Genomic DNA, 25,572 nt, shown 5'->3' on the forward strand with positions numbered 1-25,572 from the left:
TTTAAGAGATGTAATAAAAGAGATATTTTAAAGTACTCTTTTTTCCACATTTGTGTTCGTTTCTTTGATACTTAAATTTAAGTGTCTTAAACCTCTTGATTGTGTGGACAACCCCACTTTACTCTTGGAACTCTGACACAGTTTTGTATTTGAGATTGTTCAAAATTTATATCATAATTTGGTCATACTGTGTAATGGTTTAGTGTGCATAAATTTGTAATAGTTCAGTTTTCATATTTTCATATGTTCATTGATTTGGCTATTAATCTGCACAGCTGTCATGCATTTTATGTTGTTGAACTGCCTTGAGATGGCAAACATTTTTGGCAATTTTCATAAATAACACTGGATTAAATCCACACTTAAAACCACTCAGAAACATTCCATAAAAATATTAGTTTTATTCCAAAAAATATTAAGATTCACTTCCATAATACACATGGCAAAATAATTATTGAAAAAATAAATGCAATCTATTGATCTTCTATTATTTTTCTACCGGATTTTTATGTGAGCCTTAGGTTTTTATATGGTACATACTTGTTAGACTATATGCATTTATTTCAGTACAAGGTGTTGTTTGCTGAGTTTCCATTTGGTACATTAACTTCTAGTTAAAGACACGTGTGTGTAATTTTGTATTGTTATTTTTAATACATTCTTAACAGTTGCATATGTTAGCAGGGTCAGACTGGGAACAAAAAGCAGCCCTGGAAAAAAATTCTATACAAGCCCCATAATGCATTGCGCCATCATAGTGTGTAAATATGGAAGTTGAAAAAAAACCTTAAAACTGAAAACTATTACTCAATTGTGAAAGAAAGCACTCATAGGGCTTCAAAATAAACAAAAGAGTGAATTTATTTTAACCCCTTGAGGACGCAGGACGGTTCAGGACCGTCATCGGCATTTTTGCGTTGCCGACCGACGACGGTCCTGAACCGTCCTAAATTTAAAATGTACTTACCCGATCGCCGTCGTTCCCCCGGCGGCGATCGGCGGTGCTCCCGGTGTGGGGAGACTGCCTGCAGCCCAGACAGTCTCCCCATGGCGGTTAAGGACCCCTGGGGCCATGTGATCGCCCAACAGGGCGACCACATGGTCACAATAGGTGTCCTAGTCTCTGCCTGCAGGGGGACTGTCTGTGCTGACAGGCAGTCTCCCTGCCAGTGTAAAATCATAAAAAAATGTAAAGTTATAGTTAATAAAAAAAAATATATTATTATATATGTGTATATATATGATATATAGACATATATTATACCTATATAATATATGTCTATATATCATATATATAATGTCATGCTAAGTGTATTTTTATATTAATATGTACATATATTAATATAAAAATACACTTATAATTAATTTGCACACGTATATATATAATATATATAATAACTATATATATTGTATATATATATTATTATAAAATACGAATAATAAATAATTTAAATTAAATTTAAAAAATTAAAAATAATAATAAAAAATTGAAAAAAAATTATATATCTATATGAAATTTTATTCTAACTGTATTTTGATATTAATATATATATATTTATATCAAAATACACTTAGAATGAAATTGTATATATATCTATGTATATTTAAATAAATAAAAAGAATGCGAACTATTCATATGTCGATATACAAAATTACATAAATAATTATATAAATATACACGTAGACTTCAAATATATAAATATGCATATATATTTAAATTCTACGTGCGTATTTAGGTAATATTTTTACATAATTAAGTTATTTTATTGATTGCAATTTAAGGGACCTGCCTGCCAACCGAGGCCGAAAGACCAGAGAATTTAATTTGCTATCACTGTATTTTACCCTGTAACGTTCTACGACACCCTAAAACATGTACATGGGGGGTACTGTTTTACTCGGGAGACTTTGCTGAACACAAATATTAGTGATTCAAAACAGTAAAACATATCACAGCGATGATATTGTCAGTGAAAGTGACTTTTTTTGCATTTTTCACACACAAACAGCACTTTTACTGATGATATAATTGTTGTGATACATTTTCCAGTTTTGAAACACTAATATTTGTGTTCAGCAAAGTCTCCTGAGTAGAACAGGACCCCCCATGTACAGGTTTTATAGCGTTTTTGAAAGTTACAGGGTCAAATATATAGGTCAAATATTTTTACATTGAAAATGGCCAGGTTGGTTACGTTGCCTTTGAGAGCGTATGGTAGCCCAGGAATGAGAATTACCCCCATGATGGCATACCATTTGCAAAAGAAGACAACCCAAGGTATTGCAAATGGGGTAAGTCCAGTCGTTTTTAGTAACCACTTAGTCACAAACACTGGCCAAAATTAGCGTTCAATTTAGTTTTTTACTTTTTTCACACACAAACAAATATGAACGCTAACTTTGGCCAGTGTTTGCGACTAAGTGGCTACTAAAAAAGTCTGGACATACCCCATATTGAATACCCTGGGTTGTCTACTTTTAAAAAAATATGTACATGTGGGGTGTTATTTAGCAATTTATGACAGATAACAGTGTTACAATGTCACTATTGATACATTTTAAAAATGTATGTTTTGAAACCGCAATATCCTACTTGTACTTATAGCCCTATAACATGCAAAAAAAAAGCAAAAAGCATGTAAACACTGGGTATTTTTGAACTCAGGACAACATTTTGAATCTATTTAGCAGTTTTTTTCATTCGCTTTTGTAGATGAGTAAAAGATTTTTCACATAAAATTCAAAAAACGTGTATTTTTTTCAATTTTTCATCATATTTTTTCATTTTTTTTAAATTAAATTAGATGAGATTATATAAATAATGGTATGTAAAGAAAGCCCCTTTTGTCCTGAAAAAAACAATATGTAATTTGTATGGGAACAGTAAATGAGAGAGCGGAAAATTACAGCTAAACACAAACACCACAAAAGTGTCAAAAAGATGCCTGGTCGCAAATGTACAACATCGCAAAAAAAGTCCAGTCCTTAAGGGGTTAAGCTTCCTAGGCAGTAATGTAAACACTGTCTTTTCCCTGAAAAGGCCATATTTACAGTGCTCAGCCTACAGGGATAGGCTATAGACACCACTTTAATACAATGTTTTTCTCTCAGCTGTCGACTCTTTGGCATAGACTTCTGTGCTGAAGAACTGAATTATAGGGAGAGCAAGAGACCCAGGTGAAGATACATTTATTTATTTTTTGTGTCTTTCTCCCCCAAGCCCCTTTCATATGTCTCTTAGCCCTATCCCCTTTGTATCTTACTCTTCTTCCCCAGCCCTGATGTGAGTCTATTTCCCACATCCCAGCACCTCTGCGTGTCTCATACCCCCCTTCCCTGAGTCCTTAAAGTGTTACTCCGACCACAATGACCACTTCACTGATTTGAAGTGGTCAGGATGGTAGGAGTTTTAATGTGTAATGTTTCTCCTTGAAAATGTTGTAGACATGTGCAATTCAGTTCGGTCCGAATTTAAATTTGGACATATTTCGGCAATTCGGACAATTGGCAATTTGACACTTTGGCAATTCCCTAACCCTAACCCACCCCCTAACCCTTCCCCTAACCCTACCCCTAACCCTAGCCCTAACCCTACCCTTAGGGGGAAGGGAAGGGGAAGGGTTAGGGGTTGGGTTATGGTTAGGGAATTGTCAAAGTCACAAATTTCGGAAGTGCCTAACCGAACCAAATTCTTTGCTCATGCACATCCCTAAAATATTGTGCATTTAGAGTTATTTCAACTTGTAAGCTCGGGACTAGTTAGACCCGCAGCATATGTGACTTTGGCAGCCCAGAACTCTGTGCCAGGACTGCCTAATGTCAATTCTGTGTATAAAATACATTGTCAGCGCACACTGCAAGCTGGCTACAGATGTGTTGAGCTTCCCATTGAATGCAGAAGGGGAAGCGTTTTTCTCCCCTATCTTCCTCATTTCTCTCTGAGTTGACAATTTCCTACCTCCCAATAAAATAAATATGCTTGTTTTTTTAAAATGTATTTCCCACCCCCTCCCTCCCAGTCTCTCTCCACATTTCCTTTTCCCCTCCCTTCACCAGTTTAGATTGCACTCATGCGCTCTGAGTCAGTGCAGCAGTCCAATCACAATCTTCTCTATAAGAAGTATATGATTGGACCATGCAAGGCCCTGGCTGACATCAGGAGTAGGTGTGGCAGGCAGCATAATAGCTTCACTCAGGACTTGATTCCAGGTAAGTAAAAAACTTCAGGGACTTAATATCACAAAATGTAAAACAGCTTTTATTTACATGATCCAATAAAATGTTGATGCTTCAGCTCCTAACTGAGAACTCTCAGTGTGTTTGATGACTATGTTTGGTGGGTGACTGTGGAGGAGGTGATTGTGAAATATGACTGTGTGACTGTGGGGGAGTGTCTGTGTGTTGGGGCTGTGTTTATATGGCAGCCTCCCCAGACAGTATAAATATATATTTTATTTTATTGCTTTATATGCGGGGTGACACTGGGGTCAAAGAATGTTGAACACCGAAATGGGTCAAGGATGGTGATTGGCACAAATTTTTACCTGTCCATATGGTATTTAAAAGACTGCACAGGAAGGATTCCATATGAACCTGGAAGAAGATTAAATCAGTTGAAATGCATTGTGCTGTGGACTTTTGTGTGGACTTTTATTCAGTTTGGTAGTTTTTCTGTTTGTGTTTATTCTGTTATTTCTTTCATATTTATTAAATTGTGCCAGGTTTTATTTTGAACTCCAAGTCCCTGCATCATTATTTGGTGAAAATAAGAAGACAGCAAAGTGGAGTACAAGCCATACGTGCTAATTATAACTAGATGCCATTAAGTTGGAGCCTGCTATATTTGGCTCTGAAGATTGTGAGTGCCCAGTTATATATTGGTGAGATTATAATTTTTTTAACTGTATTACACAATGAGAGAATATTTTATCTCTTTACATATGGACATTTAAGATTGCCTCCCAGAGAATAAGTATTACTCATAGCATTCACTATTCAGCATATTTATGGTGACATTGCGTCTCCTATTTTCTTTATTTTTGTGACACATCAAGTAAACTTTATGTGTTTATAAATCTGCCTTATAAACATCAAATTTGTGCTTAGACCATGTTTATTTTTAATCATTGTGGAGGAGTTTGCATGCTGTGGGTTGGTGGCATTCGGGTATTCTGTTATTTGGTTGCATGCCTTCAAGGCTATGAGATGAAATGACTCATAAACTAAATAAAAAAATATAAGAAAATCCTTTTTTTCTTAGTTTTTGTGTTTTTGCTTTTAAATCTATATACCTGGAGTTCGAATGTATCACTTTAATACTGATACGCATTGCTGATGATCATTTGCTAATGCAATTTTATATACATTATTCTTTCCATATCATTAACTGTACTTTCCTTTGCTTTAAAAGTAGATGACATCTGCATTTTTCTAATTTAAATGACTTAACGTAAGTCAGGTTTAAAACTAAATAGCTATCATTAAAATAACAATTTGAGTGAAAATTGAAGAAATGTAACTGTATATCTGGAAACAGTTGACTCATAAATATATGACATATATTGAACATAATAGCAGATATTAAATACATGCCAGAGGGCAATAACATCACTGAAATGTAGCCTGAGGTCTACATGTTTGTAGATAAATATCAAAGGGGAGGTTAGAAGTTAAAGAGATTTCTTACTATGTGGAAATATTATGTTATTTATTGCCATCTATTCATTCAATTGATGAAATTCATTCTAATTAGTTGAAATAACACAGTTTAATTCTTACTATTGGATAGATTTCTTATTCATATTATGTCTTTCACTGTAAAGAATGTAAAAACAAAATTGATCTGTCTTTCAATATGCCTCATTAAGCATAATATGCATTTTGATCATACGTTTACAATGTAGATCGGGTACATTGTAAACAAATAACTGCTTTTCCTCTAGATCAATACCAAAATGGAACCATTTCATCTCCAGGTTTTAGTGGAGGTCAAAGTCATTGTGATATAATTGTCTGATGTTCTGTAGATAGCATAAAAATGCAGGAAAAGTGTTGTCAAGAATCTGAAAGTCTTGTTTACAAAGACAACAAACATTTTGCACTCTCTCACCAAGAGCAGACATACAATTTACATTTTGGTGATCAGGTTTTGGACAGATTACAGCAGTAATATCACATTTGTCCATATTTGGACAGCATTGATAGGCTGAGTATGTTTTGTTTTATAAACATGACCCCAACACTGATCCCTGGTGTCCATCAATAACTCTTTTTCAATCATTAATTTATATTTATCATGCTCTCCAGGCTTTTATTTAAATTATTCGCTATAAATTTGTAAATGGCCATTCTGGCAAACATACTCTCCATTTATCGTGACCTAAACAGACAAATATGGCTGAAATTAACCATCCTAATTTAGAAATGGGGTTTCCACATAAGTAATCTGCTTTGTGCTTAAACACGCAAATGGTTGACCAAGAACTAACAAACAGTGCCCAGTCTACTAGTACCATAACCACTATAATTCTTGATGCTTACGTTTCACGTACAGTTAATTTTTATTTTTTGCTGTGTGTGACAATATAGTCATGTGGATGTAAATGATAGTCATTATCTTACAAAATAAACTGTATAGTCCATGTAAATTTTACTATCATAAAAAGGTTTTAATTTTTTTTTATTGAATATAAGTACCATGTCACATGACTTTGTGTGTGGTTATCACAGAAAATGATTATATGCTTGAGAATAGAAAAAGCAGTTCTAGCATGGTTATTCACTAAATTGAGAATTCTAAATTAATTTCAAAGTTAAAGCCAAAATAACTGAATTGGAGAATTTACCTAAGTCAGCTTTGCTTTCGTTTCAGCTACTCTGGCCTTAAATTTAAAATTCTCTTTGAATTCTTACTTTATTAAATGATTTCTGAAGTGTCATTCTTGTCTTCTGTATTAGTACCTAATGGACAAATATTTGTATGTGAACAGATAGTAGTCCTTAAGCCCTTAAGGACGAATGCAATTGTCCAAGTTCTCAATGAAAACAATCCTAGAATGTGTGCTATGTGTTTGTTCTACCGTAATTTCAGGGTTTGTCTTTATGTTCACCCAAACATATCATTTATTAGTTTTTATAGGACAGGAAGGCATTTATTTTAATATATCTATGATATACCTAACCCAACACTAAGTATGAAGAACATTTTTAAAATGAAAATAAAATAACATTTTTGCTTATAATTATTTTTATACATCTAATGCAACTGAAGTACAACAACTCAAAATATCTAATTAAATTTTTGATTGTTAATGCTAACCCTATAACAACCCCCCAACCCTTTACCAGTACTCCTCAAATGCTTACTTGGACTCTAACCATATCCCTACTTTAGAAGTTGTAGATAGATTAGTGGTGGCACTCATGCAGGGGTCCTTCCCAATTGAAGGGGGCACCTGAGAGATTATTTGTTCTTTATCTGCTGGCATACTCATACTCCCTGATTACCTGTCCTATCCCCTTTTGTTTCCCTTTAGGATTATTAAAAGGTAGGGACTCCCCATCTTTCACCTCATATTACTCTCTACCTTAGGGACTTTCTCCAGTCCCACCTTCTCCTTTATATCCCTACTTTAACCTTAACTTTAACCCTAACCCAACCTTAACTCTGCACTCTACATTAATCTTAACGTAGAATGATTAAATAACTTACTTTAACACTTACCATAACCCTACATATTACCTTAATTTTTACTGTAACCCTACCTTAACACTTACCTTAACCTTACCCAAACCGTGTAATATCAGTAGAGGTTTTTATGTTTCGTACCTGTCCTTGGATGTGTAAATTTCTTGCCTTTCATTCTTATACTGTTATACTTACACTGTTATAACCTCTTTTGGATTTACCAAAAAAGAGAGTAGAATGTTTTAACTCATATCTGCAATCTGCTATCAGCAGATATGGAAATAGCTGTTCCTCAATATGGGCCAATGTTTTCAAAACACTGCAAAGCGTGTTTCTTTGTGTCCTATATTGTGTCACATAAGGTATCTATTTAGATGATACTGGCATTGTTTTAGGTAAGAGTAGGTCACGTCTGGTTAAGCCCTTTACCTGAAACATTTCTATACAAAAATGTGTTCAGAATTTTTTGTAAGCTGACCTCCATTTTACCGTCATAAATTAACTATATGCTACTACTTTGAAGGTATTGGGTGCATGCACACTCTGAAACAGTAATAAACTGTTTATATCCATAGTTTTATAATAAATGTTGGTCATACATTTTCCATCTCTTATATCACTTAAAATAAACACTCTCATTAAATAATATTGAACAGTGAATCATACAGTCTCAGTAAACCCATTAGGATCAGTAACCAAGGTTTAGGTTTTCAGGGTATCCAATGAGCCTCACCATACCATAAACATATTATCTATATATCTCCACTACCTCACAACATGCTGGTCAAATAAGGCATGTGTATACACAAACATCTATTCCAACATACAAATTGGCATTGGATCCCATAGTAATGCCCAGTATCTATACAAAATATTGTAGGGGAAATTAAAATAATTCTTAGAACTATTTTCTAAAGTTTTACAATAAATTCCTGGTTCGAGTCAGAGAAATTAGAGTCTTGGAAAACCAGCTCAACTGCCCTCATACAATACTATATGGGTAAGTATATCAACTCTCAATAGCTATAGCAACAAGCAGCATTGGTTCCTGGTATTTGACCTTTTATAATTTTGTCAGAAAGTCATACAGGGATTCATGTTGGCAAGAGCTCAGCATAAGGTCTTATCCAAAAAAGTGAAATTTGGATTTAAGGCTGAATTAAAGGGACACTATAGGCGCACAGACCACTTCATCTCATTTAAATGATCTGGGTGCAGTGTTCAAGGTCAATTATTGCAGTTTTTAAGAAGGACTAAGAAAGGGTTTTTCATTATCAGAAAAAGTAAAGGTCTTCAGTCTTTCCAGCTCCATGGTGGTCAGAGTGGTTCCTCAGAAGGTGCTGCTCACAACTGGGTCATAGTATGCCCACCATTGCAGCCAGTGAGATTGTGCTCTCACAGGCTTCCTAAGGCACAAACACACTATGCACTAAACCCTTTTATTCTAGGTGCTCCATATTGTTGGTGCGTCTATGTGTATAACAGTGGTTGACAGCAATAATGCTCACAGTAATGTGTCTTTAAACTACAATAAATGTGTTTAGAAATACGTCTGTGTAAATGACATTGTTGTTCCTCTAAATAACTTTTTAGTAGCATAAATTGTTATTAGTAAGTACATTAATTTATTTTAAGAACAGCCTCGCCCCTGGCCACACACCCACACATACTTATAAAATTAAAGTGTCTCTTTTTATAAATCTGAAATGTTAGAAGATATGCTTGCATATCATAAGAATCACCGCATGACACCACATCTTCATATGAATTCAGATTATTATATAAATATTTTTTTTATAAACTCCACACATGTTTTATTAACCCCAATCCATGCCCATGAATGCACCCATAGCAGTGCTACATATTTGCTTCATTTAAAGGTATGTTGGTGCAAGGATAACAAATTCCTCACCAGGACTTTCCTTCTGAGAGGGCTTGTGGCTATGTTAAAAAATATATGTTTGCATTTAGGGATTTTATTTAAGAATGTTATACCTCAGTCCCTTCATATGGGGTTAGGCTAGAAAACTTGTCATGGCTTCCTCTATGTTATGAGTAGCTACAATGAGGAGGTGTGGCTAGGTGGTAAAAAGTTTAAGGACTTCCGCTCAAGGGTAAATGTTATGGATACTCCCACCTACGACTCAGGTCCTTCCTAAAACCACATATGCCACAACCTTAATCCTTGCAATTCTAAATAACATTGTGACTTCAACTCTTTAAATTAATTCAGATTATTATATAAACATATTTTTTATAAACTACACATCTGCTATATTAACAAGGGAACATGCTCCATGAAAACACTACACCCATAGCAATACCACACTGTGCTATGTAATTAACTTAAAATATGGTGCATTAAAATGGCTTTATCCCTAATGATGAAATTGGAGATACTATGTCAGTATTACATGGGAATTAATGCTAACAACAAAATAGAGTAAAAATTAAACCTGGTGCTTTTCAGTACTCTACTCAGGTGGAATAGGTCTCTAGCATAGAAATTAATTTCTTTACAGGCCATCAATTATTTCTGCAGTATAAATTAAGGTTGACTAAATTGTGTTTGATAAAGTGAATGAAAGTAAACATAAATCAGCAGCACATAAACATTCAAGAAACCATTTCTTCAATTGTGGCAACAAAGTCCTTTAATCCATTATAGTCCTTTCTTTTAACTGCAATGACAGTATATAGTTAATTTTGCTCTAAGAAAAATAAGAATTGGGCTATGTTTGACATTAATTGCATTTTTATTTTATGAAAATATAAAGACATTAATTAGTGACAGAAATAGGTTGAACAGCAACATTTTAAGCTGTAAAGTGTGAATGAGTTAATGTTCAACCAGAAATACAATGAAATAATTTGTACAAAATAGCACATTTCGTTCTACCTTTGCAATATAAGCAATTAACCGCACTGTTCTTCACAAAATTAGTCAATCACATACATGCCCTTTAACAAAAATATTTACCAAAATTAAATTAACTTATGCAAATGTATATGCCATTTTAAAACATAAATATTCCACAAGGGATGATATAAAGGTAAGATGGAATTTAGCTTGAGGTTACCATAATACAATATTTATTCATCCTTAATATGCCAAAAGGATAAGTAACACATTTTAAGCACCTAGAGCCCATAAAGTTTTACAAGTAAATCCCAAAACGCATTTATTAATAACAACTTGGCATTAAACCCAAGGCTTTACACTGTGGTTTTGTGTAAATTGTGTCTTATTATTGCCAATTCTTAATTAAACATGATTTTAAAGAATATACAGATCATTTATTTTTAAATTAAATGTCTCAATTCCCTTTTTTACTTGTTCTTCCTACTCAGCTGTTTTACGTTTATGTACATAGCTATAGCAAGTGCATCTTAGATTTCCAAACAATACATCTTAAAACATATATTGTGACTTAACAATAAGTAGCAAAGGGTGTAACTTAAGAGGGAATTTTAAACTGTGGAAGTCAGAGACATATTCTATATGCTGTAATATTGTTCATTACAACATATCATACATCATACATGGCAAACGCTTTTTGTTATTTTTGTCATCTAAAAATCTACAAACAAATGTTAGAATAATAGGTGGATGGATAAATTATGTATAGATAGATGAATGATGGATGTTGAACCTATATGCTTGCCATCTTATTTAATAAATAACCCTGAAGAGAGTTAGGGCCAAGATCTTCTGCTGCTATCCTACGTGTGTCTCCATCATCTAAGTATCTCCTTATACTGTAACTTTGTATATCTTGGTGTGACAACCAATATTTTCACAAATTATTATATAGTTATTCTAAATTAAGTGGATGTGAATAGATAATAATAGAAGATTTTCGTTTCCTGTCAGGCACTACTGCTGGGCCTCAGACAGTCTCTGCAACGAGTACACTCTGTGATCAGCAAGTACAAGACTATTGTTGAACTGGTTTGCAGTAAGGCAGTCCAGCAATACTGCTCGATGGGCCCAAATTCACAATCACTCCCAATTTTGAAATTAGAATTTAAGAGAAAAAAAAAAGTAATCAGAGTAAGACAGAGGACAATTAAATATAAATGGATTTCCAACTGGAAGAGATTCAGGAGCAGAACCCTCTTTTTAAGTCCAACATAAAAAATAAAAAAATACCCTAAAAACTGTTATATATGAGAACTCTGAGATTGGCCAAAATTTTAAAGGAATTCAGTAATTTGGCATTCTGTAAATCCCCGCTCAGGTCTCAAAATAGTTTTTGCGCACTTGTGCTCTTATAGAGAGAGTCAGTTCCAAGGCATATGAGACTAATCAATCCCACCCATAAGGGCAGTCCAGAACCGAAATGCTAACACGTTCTCTCTACACGAGAGCAACACATGTTGATGATTTTGATGAATATAAATTTATAATCTAATGATAATCTTACTACATTAGCAAGAAAAGCACAGAGATTTTGCCAATTTCTGTTAAGCCACTTGATAAAGGAGGCTGATTAGCTGTTAAAAATACTATAGAGTATAAGAATGAAAATCTTCTCCTCCTTAGTGACCATAACACTTATCAACTTTTTGTATTTAACCCATTTAATCAATACTTAGATGAAAAATATGATTTACTTGAGTATGTTATGTTTCAGAGTATACTTAATAAAAAATAATGTGAATACCTTATAATAAATACTTCATGACATCAGTGTTTTACCACTTACAAAATATACGCAAAGGTTTGGATAAAACCCTGGGGAGACCTGTAATCTCTGGAACTGTCTCACTCACTTCTAATCTGATCTAATTTATTCAGAATATGTTGACAAGTTCCTTCAAGATGAAGTAGTGAAACTACTCAACTACTCAAATGTTAAATGGAGGGATTACTAAATTTTAGTTACTGCTGATTCCTCATTATATATGGCAATTAATACCCTACAAGGTGTAAGGGATAAAAATTACCCAGAGATATGTACAGGGGAAACCAAATTGTAAGTTCCAGCGCTTGGAGAAATAAAATACGACTCGCATACTTGAATCAAAGAATACTTCTGCTTTAACGGGAGAGCTTAAATATTATTTACTTGCGCAACAAAAACAGGATGTTAATGGCACTTTGTACCATAAAAGGAATTTATAGAACTAAGTAGTGATGTCGCGAACATAAAATTTTCGGTTCGCGAATGGTGAACACGAATTTCTGCAAATGTTCGCGAACCCGCGAACCGGGCGAACCGCATAGACTTCAATAGGCAGGCGAATTTTAAAACCCACAAGTTGTTTCAAAGGGGCTAACACCTGGACTGTGGCATGCAAACTCCGATCCGCGGCTGCATCTTGCAGCAGCTTAGTAGATAACTCCCTAATTCCTACAGTATTAGGGAGTTATCTACTAAAAGGCTGAAAGACCTAAATTGGTCTTTCAGCCACATTTACTAATACTAAGTAAAGATTACTTAGTATTAGTAAATTCTGCCCCTACTCGCTATACCGCGAGTAGGGGCATGTCTAGTAAGCAGTGAGCCTATTGGCTCCCACCCCTGTGCGACGGGTGGTGGCCATAAATTACAATGGGGGAGGGGCCCTCGCCCTGGCCCCCACCTTTAAGCGGTGGGTGGGGGCCATGAAGATAATGAGGGGGGACATACTGTCCTCTCCCCCGGCCTCCACCCCTGGGTGGCGGTTGGGGGCCATAAATTACAATGGGGGAGGACCTACTCTCCTCCCCCCCGGCCCCCACCCCTGGGCGGCGGGTGGGGGCCATAAAGATAATGAGGGGGGACCTACTGTCCTCCCCCCCCCGCCCCCACCCCTGTGCGGTGGGTGGGGGCCATAAAAATAATGAGGGGGGGACGTACTGTCCTCCCCCCAGCCTCCACCCCTGCACGGTGGGTGGGGGCCATAAATCACAATGGGGGGACCTAATGTCCTCCCCTCTGGCCCCCACCCCTGAGCGGCAAGTGGGGGCCCTAAATACTAAAAAGGGAGGGACCTAAGGTCCTCCCCCGGCCCCCACCCCTGAGCGACGGGTGGGGGCCCTAAATACTAAAAAGGGGGGGACCTAAGGTCCTCCCCCCTGGCCCCCACCCCTGAGCGGTGGGTGGGGGCCCTAAATACAAAAAAGGGGGGGACCTAAGGTCCTCCCCCTGGCCCCCACCCCTGAGCGGCGGGTGGGGGCCCTAAATACTAAAAATGGGGGGACCTAATGTCCTCCCCCCTGGCCCCCACCCCTGAGCGGCGGGTGGGGGCCCTAAATACAAAAAAAGGGGGACCTAAGGTCCTCCCCCCTGGCCCCCACCCCTGAGCGGCGGGTGGGGGCCATAAATACTAAAAGGGGGGACCTAATGTCCTTCCCCCCTGGCCCCCACCCCTGAATATGGATTATTTTTTTTGTGCTCGTTTTTTTTTTTTTTTTTAATTGCGTCAGTTATTATGGTTTTTTATTTGCCCTTTTTTGGGGCTGAAAAAGAAGATTTAGAAGAAAGAAAACATTGAATGGTAAGTTTTTTTTTTACAGGTACTTAGTTAAAGGTCCCCCCCTCATTATTTTTAGGGTGAGGGGGGTAGGTAGTGGGTTGATTTTTTTTTTGGGGGGGTGACTAGGGGTTTGGGGACCCCTAGTCACCTGGGGGGAAACACATTTTTTTTAGGGCCCCCACCCGCCGCTCAGGGGTGGGGGCCAGGGGGGAGGACCTTAGGTCCCCACCTTGTTTAGTATTTAGGGCCCCCACCTGCCGCTCAGGGGTGGGGGCCAGGGGGGAGGACCTTAGGTCCCCCCTTTTTTAGTATTTAGGGCCCCCACCTGCCGCTCAGGGGTGGGGGCAAGGGGGAGGACATTATGTCCCCCCCTTATTAGTATTTAGGTCCCCCACCCGCCGCTCAGGGGTGGGGGCCAGGGGGAGGACATTAGGTCCCCCCCTTTTTAGTATTTAGGGCCCCCACCTGCCGCTCAGGGGTGGGGGCAGGAAGAGGACCTTAGGTCCCCCTCTTTTTAGTATTTAGGGTCCCCACCTGCCGCTCAGGGGTGGGGGCAGGGGGAGGACCTTAGGTCCCCCCCTTTTTTAGTATTTATGGCCCCCACCCGCCGGTCAGGGGTGGGGTCCGGGGGGCCCCTTTTTAGTATTTAGGGCCCCCACCCGCCACTCAGGGTTGGGGGCCGGGGGGGAGGACATTAGGTCCCCCCCTTTTTAGTATTTAGGGCCCCCACCCGCCGCTCAGGGGTAGGGGCCAAGGGGGAGGACCTTAGGTCCCCCCCTTTTTAGTATTTAGGGCCCCCACCCACCACTCAGGGGTGGGGGCTGGGGGTGAGGACATTAGGTCCCACCCCTTTTTAGTATTTAGGGCCCCCACCCGCCGCTCAGGGGTGGGGGCCAGGGGGGAGTACATTAGGTCCCCCCCTTCTTAGTATTTAGGGCCCCCAACCACCACTCAGGGGTGGGGGCCGGGGGGGACAGAAGTTCCCCCCTATTTTATTTTTAGGGCCCCCACCCACCGCTCAGGGGTGGGTGCTGGGGGGAGGACAGTAGGTCCCCCCCATATCATTGAGTAAACTTTGACAACCCCCCACTCCCACCCCCGAGCGGCGGGTTGGGGGGGTTGTCAAAGTTTACTCAATGATATGGAATGGGGCGGACCGAACATTGCATATGTTTGCCCGCCGTGGCGAACGCGAACAAGCAATGTTCGCCGGGAACTATTCGCCAGCAAACTGTTCGGGACATCTCTAGAACTAAGCATATTTCAACGGTTATAAATATAAAAACATGATTAGTTAGGACATAAGAAGGGGATCTGAGGGTAAAACTGCAATCGTCTACTCAGAAACCGCAGCATATCACAAGAAATAGAGATTTTTGCCAGGCTCTTAAACTAGGGTAGAGGTCAAAGCATATCATGATCTAAGTTAGCGAATTTAATAAAAACAGACTGGTCATCTGTAGCTTGAGCCTTGGGTCAAGGTGATTTCCTTCACTAAGGTTGCAAAGCTATAAAGCACTCATTAGTAATATACTCCAAACTGAAAAATAATCAGATTGATTTTATTGTTTGGTATGTTGCTTTTACTTTAAGTCATAACTATTTTTGGAATGGTGACCAGTTTTATCTACAAATAGAAGGTAACGCCATGGGTTCTAAGTTCGCACCAAGCTATGCTAATGTACTCATGGTACATTGGGCAGATTAGTTTATCTGGAATAATAGTTCCTTTAGTGTGAATCATCTATGTATAGTGTGTGTGCATGCATAGGGTTGTAGTGTTTGTATAGGGGACAGTCACACACACAGTTAGTAACACACACACACATTTACAGTCACACACACAGTTGCAGTAACAAACATAGTTGCAGTCACATACAGTTACAGTCAGTCACACACAGTTACTGTCACACACAGGCAGACAGTCACACACACAGTTAGTCACACACAGGCAGACAGTCACACACAGGCAGACAGTCACACACAGGCAGACAGTCACACACAGGCAGACAGTCACACACATAGGCAGACACACACACACACACTTACAGTCACACACACAGACAGACAATCAGTCACACACACATAGTTACAGTCACACAACCAGGCAGATATACACACACAGTTACAGCCACACATAGGCAGACAGTCACACACACACACACACACACAGTTACAGTCACACACAGGCAGACAGTCACACACAGGCAGACAGGCACACACAAATAGTCACACACACAGGTAGACAGTCATGCACACAAGCAAACGTCACACACAGGCAGACAGTCACACACAGACACACACACACACACACACACACACACACACACTGTTATAGTCACACACACAGGCAGATAGTCACACACACAGTTACTGTCACACATACACACAGGGAGACAGTCACACACACAGTTATAGTCACACACACAGACAGACATACACACACACACACAGTTATAGTCACACACACAGGCAGACATACACACACACACAGTTACAGCCACACACAGGCAGACAGTCAGACACATAGTTAGTATCACACATACACAGGTAGACAGTCATGCACACAAGCAAACAGTCACACACAAAGTTAGAGTCACACATACAGGCACAGGTAAGAGAACAGTTACAGAAGGCATAGTTCTGAACTGAAAATGTATGCTTTCAGGACTGGATGGTCAACTGGTATGACAAAGCCACACTTCTAGGTCTAGAAGAGAGATGTTTGCACCAGAAATACAGCAATAATGTTATTAACCCAAAGCCACCAGCAAAATATCTTGTGTAAATATTTATTAAAATGTTCATATTCTTTTTCACTTGCTTACTAAAGATACTTTATCTGTCTGTTAATAGATGGTTACCCACAGGAAGAAATTATATACAGGTGGAGAAAAAACTCAGTGGAAGCAACAAATCAAAAATCATGGAGACTTTACCAGTTTGACTTCATGGGTCTGAGGAACACCTCTGAAACTTTGTCAACTACAGCAGGTTGGAAATAATTTAAACTCTAATAAAAAAAATTATGGAGTAATAGTCAAAAAGTATGTAACTTACCTTATATATTGAAGCAGTGCACAATTGCATTAATTATAATTAAAGTTGCATAAGTTAACATTATTATAGTATGTATATGATATTATAATGCTCTTGAGGTTTAGATAATTTGTGTCATTTTCAGTTCATAATGGTACATGCTATTCTTTTTTTAAATTAGAATTAAGGTATAAAAAATGTATTGAATAAAGAATGTGGAAAATTACATTTAATTCCAATTCTATAACAGAGTAATGGAACCAAAATCATGCATATTGCCTTAAAAAAGAGAGCAAAATTTGAGCCCAAAACTGTCTAAGAAGTCTCCCACAAGAAATATATCTATCTATCTGTCTATCTATCTATGTTTCTATCTATCTATCTTTCTATCTATCTATCTATCTATCTTTCTATCTATCCATCTACCCATCTATCCATCCATCCAGCCATCATGTAACATGTTTAATTAGTTTTTTTTTTTTTTTACATTTGCCAGTCAACCTAGAATACTCTCTTTTCATCATATAGACTTAACATTTGCAACATTTACATAATTTTGAAAATAACTGCTGGTGAATAAATTGAAACATTCTAGTTAAAATTGTCATAGATGATAATTTATATTTCCATAACAATGTTCGGAACCCTAGAGAATGATGGTTTTTTGATATCACTTGTTCTGCTTGGGTTGTTGTTTTTATAATATTTACTATAGAAAGCAATTAATTTAGCAACAACAACTGCATGCAAGATTTAAAATATTAATTCAGATGAGCAGAATTATTTTTGAGGTGAAACTAGCATCTGCTTTTTCTCAACAAACGTGAAACGTGTATTAAAATAGACTTTTTATTTAGTAGGGAAAGTATTGTAGTTGAAACAAATAAACTATAATGTCCACCTGAACAATAATGTTGAGAATAACAAAACTTAAACATAATATTCATCCATTTTAAGATTTGATTGGTAGTTTAGAAAAGTACAATATCCTAGTGAACAGATACAATCACAACAGATGATTCAGAAATTAAAAGTTCACATGAAGAATAATTTAACTGATGGTTATAAACAAGTAACATTAGGTTAATATTCAAAACTAAACAATAAGAAAATCATTTCTAAAATCAAGTGGATTCATTAACTAATATTATAAAACAGTGAAGGTAAACATGATATATAAAATAGCCTCTAAATATGAACAGTTATGAACATAATATATTTAAATGTGTACCTGAACAATTTATGTATGTTTGGTTTAATTTAACTTTGGAAGAATACTGTTGCTGGGAGTTTCCTTTAATACTCCTACTGCTGTTCTCGGTCACTTGATATTTTTTTCCTTTTTATGGAATTGGGGTTATGATATAATGCTTGGATCATTGAGGAAGATTTAATTAATTAGACACATATTCAGTCACCATGTATGTTTTTTTTTTTTTTTTTGCTTTTTTGGATGCTTACATGACAGAGTGAGGTTTAACTATATAGTAAATGGTAAGCACTTGTTAGCCAGCTGCCACGTTTAAAAATTACAAATAAATACAAAAATTAAAAAAACGACAGGAGTTATTATGACCCCTATTAGTAGATGGGTGGTTGAAACCTAGACTTGCGCAATCAGTTTTGCCTGTATCAGGATTTATCTGAATTCTGGGTAATCGGTGAGTTGCCAGAATTATGTAACTCTATTTCACCCTATTACCAAAGACAATGAAATGAGCAAAGAAACTTGCCGTTTTATTTATTTAAAATAGGTGGCGTGGGGGGGGGGGGGGGTAGAGGGGAAGAGAATAGAGGAGATGTGGTGGGGGGGAAACAAGCAGCTTACTTTGCCATGATGGACAAGAGGTCTGCCTAACGATGTGGGCCTCTCTTGATCAAAATTTTCTGAATTGTAAATTTTGCTTGGGATGTTCAATACTCTGCAATGTGCTGATTTAGTTCAGCTGCAATTCAAACTGAACACCTCAATGAGTGCTAAAAATAATGCCCCCTACTCTATACTTTTCTTACTTGATATTATATTATTCCGAAATGACCTTTTTTGTTTTGTTTGCTGGTAACTCCTCCTCTTCCATGCCTCTATCAGTTGGAGTACCTCGAGCCTCTGTCTTGGGTCTTCTACTCACTCCATTGTTACCTCGTCACTGTGTAAATTTATTCACAGCTATGGCTTCATATATCACTTTTATTCTGATGACACTAGGTCTACCTCTCCTACCCACATGTTTCTCCCTCTGTCCTTTCTCACATCATTGACTACTTAGCTTTCATTTCTTTCTAGATGGCCTCCCACCACCTAAAGATCATTATGTTTAACACTGAGCACCTTCTAATATCGTCCTCTAGCTTGACTACAATTTCTGACTTTTCTATGTCTGTTGATGGCATCACCATCTCCCCATTAACCCAAGTTTGCTGCCTTGGACTCCAATCTTTCTTTCATTCTCCACATCCAATCGGTTTATTCATCCTGCTGCAAACATCTAAGCAATATTCCCCAAATTCCTCAATTTCCGAGTGTTGATACCGCTAAGCAACTTATCCAATCCCTTGTTATTTCTTGTCATCACTACTTCAATGACCTACTGGCCTTCCTCTCTCCCCACTTTCCCCTTTTCAGTCCATAGTAAATGACTACTTTTGTTCTGGGCTGCCTAATGACATACTAAATGGCATGGTAAGAAGTAAAGTTACAGCTCTGTCAACAAAGGGGTTACACTGTGTGTGCAGTGTTTCATAGTGAAATGCAGCACATACAGGCTCCAGGCACTACAACCACTTGAAATCAGTGAAGTGGTTATGGTGCTTGGAATAACTATTTAAGGCCAGATAAACTGCAATTAAAAAATTCTATATTTAGCCTAAATGCTGGCAAATTTAATGATAAATTTGCCACCATTTAGTTTTCAGTAGGGAATAAGATGTCGAACTTGCGAGGAACGTTTTACGGTAAATCTGTTCCATAGCAAGACAATCCACTCACATGACCCTAGACGTGTTTCAGTTACTATGCAACCATTAAAAAAGGACAATAATTACTTGTTATATTTCACTTTGAAAAGAATAATAATGTAAGATTGTAAGGAATTTTGTGCACTAAATTTTTTACATTGTATGTATGGATCTGTCATATCTTAACCCTTTGATTCATGAAACTATTAGATACACATTCCGTATTATAATGCTAGTAACACATCAAAAGCTTTATGTCCTTTGTACTATACTAGAAAGTAAAGATCAAAAGAAAAATAATTCACAGCCCCTTTTCACTTGAGTGGCAAACACCTTCATTTTGGTTTTCTTCTAAATATATATATATATATATATATATATATATATATTGTTTTATATTTAAACATTAAGGTTAGGTACTTGAAAAAAATAATGGAATTTCTAGTCTAGTCATGACATTGAGTAATAACATATTTTGATCCATCTTTTGTGTTTAACCAAATTATCTTGTTGGTGCTGTTTAATGAGCATGTGCAGTAAATTTGCGTGAGCATTCCAGCATAGGCAGCTCTCTAGTTAGGCTATTTAGTTAGCTGCTTAAGGTCTTGCACTGACTGGGGCTTCAAGGCAGCCTAACTGACCACGGCAACACCTTCAACTCTTTGTCATGTTCCTCAAACCGCTTCCGAACAATTTTTGCAGTGTAGTAGGATGCATTGCCCTGCTGAAAGAGGCCATCAGGAAACGCTGCAAGTGACAGTGATTCACTTCCTGGTTTGGTGAGAGCTGATTGAAAATGCTGAAAATACTGAGTTTTTTGTGGCAAATGTAGGATGTTAAAATTTGCCTTTTTAAATTTTATATAATTTTTTTTTTTTTTTTAATTCTTTATTTTTGTGTGGTGGGAAGAAGCCCACCGTTTTTTATGGAAATTTACAAACATTCATTACAAGAAGTTAAAAGTAGTACAAATAATATGAATCAAACAATACAGCAATTAATAATAAACATGAGTCTCTCTTGGTCGGGCATGTTAACGTCTCTGGTGCATTCAGTGACAAGTACGGGGAGGAGACCATAGTAACGCCTATATCGGTATATTGCACCAGCCGCTTGTACAGGCTTAGGGTGTGCGGTGCTCTTTGGCTCTGCTCGTGAGGCCCTAGATTTAATTCAGGTGATATGTCTTGTCCGCTGGTAGGCTGGGCTTAGTACGAGCGGTATGGTATATTAGACTATCCGCTACTTGGGGTTTTAGAGTATTTGGGTTTACTTGTTGGCAGCTTAAGCGGGCCTAGAGCATTCCGTACTGGACTGTGTATCCTGTAGCCAGGAAAGGGAAATTAATTGTTTTGTACGAGTCTGATATAGTTAATACATAAGATCAGGTATATGCTTGTGAGACACAGCCCTGACATGGTGTACATAGTAATTGCACAATTATAAACCTAAGTCGGGTTGAACAATTGCCAGGGTGGGCAATATAACCTAGTGGGGTCATATAGGTAGTGGACATAATAATGGGCTCCCTCTTCCCGGTCTTTGTCACTATTTGGGGCCAGGTAAAAGCCCTGCAAAGATGATCAAAGTTTGTCATTTGGTATGCCCGCGGCATCTGGCACTGACATATACAGTCTTTCTGGGTTTTTATGATAACACAATATTTAAACGTTTTAAGCAACATATCTAGAGGTATAACAAGTTACATTGCGATCAGCTCCTCTAAATATGGAACAGGTAAGAACTACATGCTTATACCATGTGCCACAACGATATGCCTCTATGTGACATCGAGTAGTTGGACTAGGCGTCTAACGTGCTGCACAAGTTTTATGTTATGAGACTTTCTCTATATTAAGACTTAAAATGAAGTAAAATGATACAAAAATACAAAAATAGTCGTTGCACACTAGGTGCTGATGGACTCTCTGTGTTAAGCACTTTAAATATGCTGCATTCCTATCATACAGCAATATGGTATCTGAGGATTGGTAGACTGAGAGTTACTGGGACGCTCATATTTAAGGAAAATTAAAAAAAACGAAAAAACATAAAATCTAGAGTATACGTATATGGCAAGTTGAACCTCCAAATCCATATTTGAAACCTCATATGACTGGGTTAGACAATCAACGGGCCTATGAAGTAATCGTTTTAAGCAATCGTATCTACAGGTACCACAAATTACATTGCTCTCAGCACTTTCAAATATGTAAAAGGTAAGAACAGCAAGTGTATACCATATGCAACAACGATATGCCTCTATGTAACAACGAAGAGTTGGACTAGGCGTTTAACAGGCTATACATTTTTTATGTTATGAAGCTTTCTCTATGTTTAGACTTAAAACGAAATAAAATGGTACACATATATTCGCTGCACATTAGATGCTGACGGACTCTCTGTGTTAAGCACTTTGAATGTGCTGCATTCATAACAAACAGCAACATGTTATCTGAGGATTGGAAGACTGAGAGGTACTGAGACGTTCATATTTAAGAAAAATTAAAAAAAAACATAAAAACTAAAATATACGTATATGGCAAGTTGCACCTTTGAAGCCTCAGGTGACTGGGTTAAACAGTCTGAGGGCCTGTTAAGTAAAAATAGATGTGCATGACAAGGTTTTTGGCGTGTGGTATACATTGGTAGTCCCTATGGGCTGTCAAAGACATGTGAGCTGATGTACTAAGACAATGGGTTGATATACTACAACTAGGACTAACACCCACATATATCGCAAGAATACTAGGCAATAAGTCACCCATTTAAGATCGTTTAAGCGTCTTATGTTAAGTGCCTGGAGAGTATCGTGGGTCAGTCCTTTGCCCCTTCAAGTCAGTGGGGGATGCTGCAGGTGCTGTTTGCGCCTCTTCTTTTCCGTCCCGATGCTGCTCTCGTGTGTCTCGCCTGTCCCATCCACGAGCGCTGGTTGGTGCAGCTGTAGGGCCTGTAGCAGACCTGTTGGATCTTCGTCTGCAGATAACGTGAATATAGAGTCTTTATATGGGACCACCAGTGTGCCCGTTGCTCCCCAGCGATACCTGATGCCTTTGTCCCTCAATTGGCGGGTGATCGGCGTGAATTTCCTCCGCTCCAGCAGGGTTGTGAATGGGAGGTCTGCGTAGACTTTCACGTGGTGGTTGTCTACGGCGACGGTAAGATTCCTCCTGGAGTAGGCCATCAGCGCGCTTTTACCGTGATATCACGGGTGATGGCGATGATGTCTCTAGATGTGTCTGCTGGGGCTGTCGGGGCTTTCCTGATTCTGAACGCTGCCATTATCGGTTTTGCGTCTCCGTCTTGGTTTGCCCCCATTGTCTCTGCCACTTTGTTCGCGTAGTGCAATAAGGCCTCTGGGCCTATGTCTTCAGGGGCTCCGCGTATGTGGACATTTCTCTTGCGGTGTCGTGTTTCTATTGCTGTTACCGCTTGGGTGAGTCTCCGGAGTTGGAGCGTTAGTGTGTCCGTTTGCTTACTGGTATCATGCAATAGGGCATCTCTTGTGCCTTCTCAGGTTTCCACGGCATCTAGGCGCCCCTTTACGTCAGCCACCTCCTTCCTCACCCCGGCCAAGTCGGCCTTCCACATCTCCCGTAGGTCCAGGAGTAGTTTCTTGATGTCGCCCTTTGTAGAAGGCGAGTCGTCCGAGTCTGACGTCTCCGACCCGTATATTGCGGCGGTTGGGATTGCGGCCTGGCAGTTCTCCTCCTCCATAGAGGATTCTGAGTCGCTGACACTTCGGGGCCTTCCCGGCGCCATTTTGGGAGGCTGTTGCGGCCTTTCAAATGATCGCCTGATGTCCGGTTGGTAGGAGCTCTCCAGGTGGGCAGGTTTCTTATTTTTCTTTCCCATCTCTGTGCAGGGGGTCTTAGTGCTTTGAGCTGCTGGGTTCTTGGGTCTCAGTTCTGCGTTTTGTTAGTATCTTAGGCTTATTTTAGGTTGATGAAGCAGGAGCTCCACATAGACACGTCTGGTGTGCTGCACGGCTAGCCCTTTATATAATTTTTAAGTAATTATTTTTGCATATATCTTTAATGCATAATCTATCCAGTTTACTACACTAAAGTAAGCTAACTCCAGGTTGTAGTGTCCCTTGATTTACTTTAGATAAAGAAAATATTCCAAGAAAAATGTAAATTGAATTATAGCATTACTGCAATTAATTTGCAGATTTCATTGCAGCAAATTAAAAACATGGATAAAAATATGAAATTGCCTTAAATATACAAAAAAATATATGTCAATCTGTTAGTACATTTTGTAACTCTGCCACTCAAATTTTGTATCTTTTATATTTAGAATGTAACAAGAAAAAAAAATGTAAAAAAAAATATTTAGGATATAGCACAATCTGCAAAACTGTAATGTTGAAATCCACTGTCATGCCTAAAGCTGTTAACATCTGTAATAAAACAAAGCAAGCAAACTTCATTTTATTTGATCTTTTTTTTTTTTACCGCCAACATTTTAAACCACGTGTTCACCTCTCCATTGTTTATTGATTTTCATAATTCCTTGAAATTTACGTTTTGTTGTGTCTTATCCATGAACATCTCTAAAATGTGCTGAAATACTGAGGTTGCTACTCCTATTTAATATTGACCTTTACCTTAGGCATTTAACTAAATACTATACCAGGCTTCTATTCTCAGTTTCAAGTCTAAACATAATACTGGTATTGCTGTAGTTTTTCTTAAAACATTTTTTTTTATGATTTGTATAATAATTAAAAATATATTTCTAATATAAATATATATATATAATCATATAATGTAACTAAATCCCCATTTTTTTGCCTAGATTAGGTGTTTTTAAAAAAAACTTTTACAAACTAATAAAATCTGTCAACATTGAAGTTGCTGTTTAGTAGATAGGAGAGTGCGCTGGATCTTGTGTATTTATTGTATAATATGGCCCCCAGCAGCACCCCATTTAAGCATGTTTAGGTGAGTGCAACCATCCCCCCATGTTTCCTATATATATTTGGGAGTCTAGCCAACTCCTTGGTTCTGCACCCCTCCCTGTTACAGGTGCCTCATCTCAGGTCCCTATTTAGCCTTGTACTGCAGAGAGCCTCAGATGGAATTTTTTCCCAAGTAAGTGGTTAATCTCATAAGAGCAGACATTAGACTGTGAGAGTAGGACCTGCCAAAGATGGGGTACATTGACGTTGTGGCAGGCTTATGCAATGTATGATCATATAATGTAACTAAATCCCCATTTTTTTGCCTAGATTAGGTGTTTTTAAAAAAAACTTTTACAAACTAATAAAATCTGTCAACATTGAAGTTGCTGTTTAGTAGATAGGAGAGTGCGCTGGATCTTGTGTATTTATTGTATAATATGGCCCCCAGCAGCACCCCATTTAAGCATGTTTAGGTGAGTGCAACCATCCCCCCATGTTTCCTATATATATATATATA

General features: G+C 38.0%; 1 protein-coding gene across 1 annotated transcript in view; it reads left to right on the forward strand.

The window, feature by feature from the left end:
• Positions 1–25,572, forward strand: part of GABRG3 (gamma-aminobutyric acid type A receptor subunit gamma3) — a 647,580-nt gene that overhangs the window by 517,912 nt on the left and 104,096 nt on the right. The window contains exon 6 of the mRNA XM_063444658.1: positions 17,009–17,146. Coding sequence (XP_063300728.1) covers positions 17,009–17,146 — 138 coding nt within the window. The remainder of the gene's footprint in view (positions 1–17,008; positions 17,147–25,572) is intronic.

This window comes from Pelobates fuscus, chromosome 1, assembly GCF_036172605.1.
Source record: "Pelobates fuscus isolate aPelFus1 chromosome 1, aPelFus1.pri, whole genome shotgun sequence".
Lineage (NCBI taxonomy): Eukaryota > Metazoa > Chordata > Amphibia > Anura > Pelobatidae > Pelobates > Pelobates fuscus.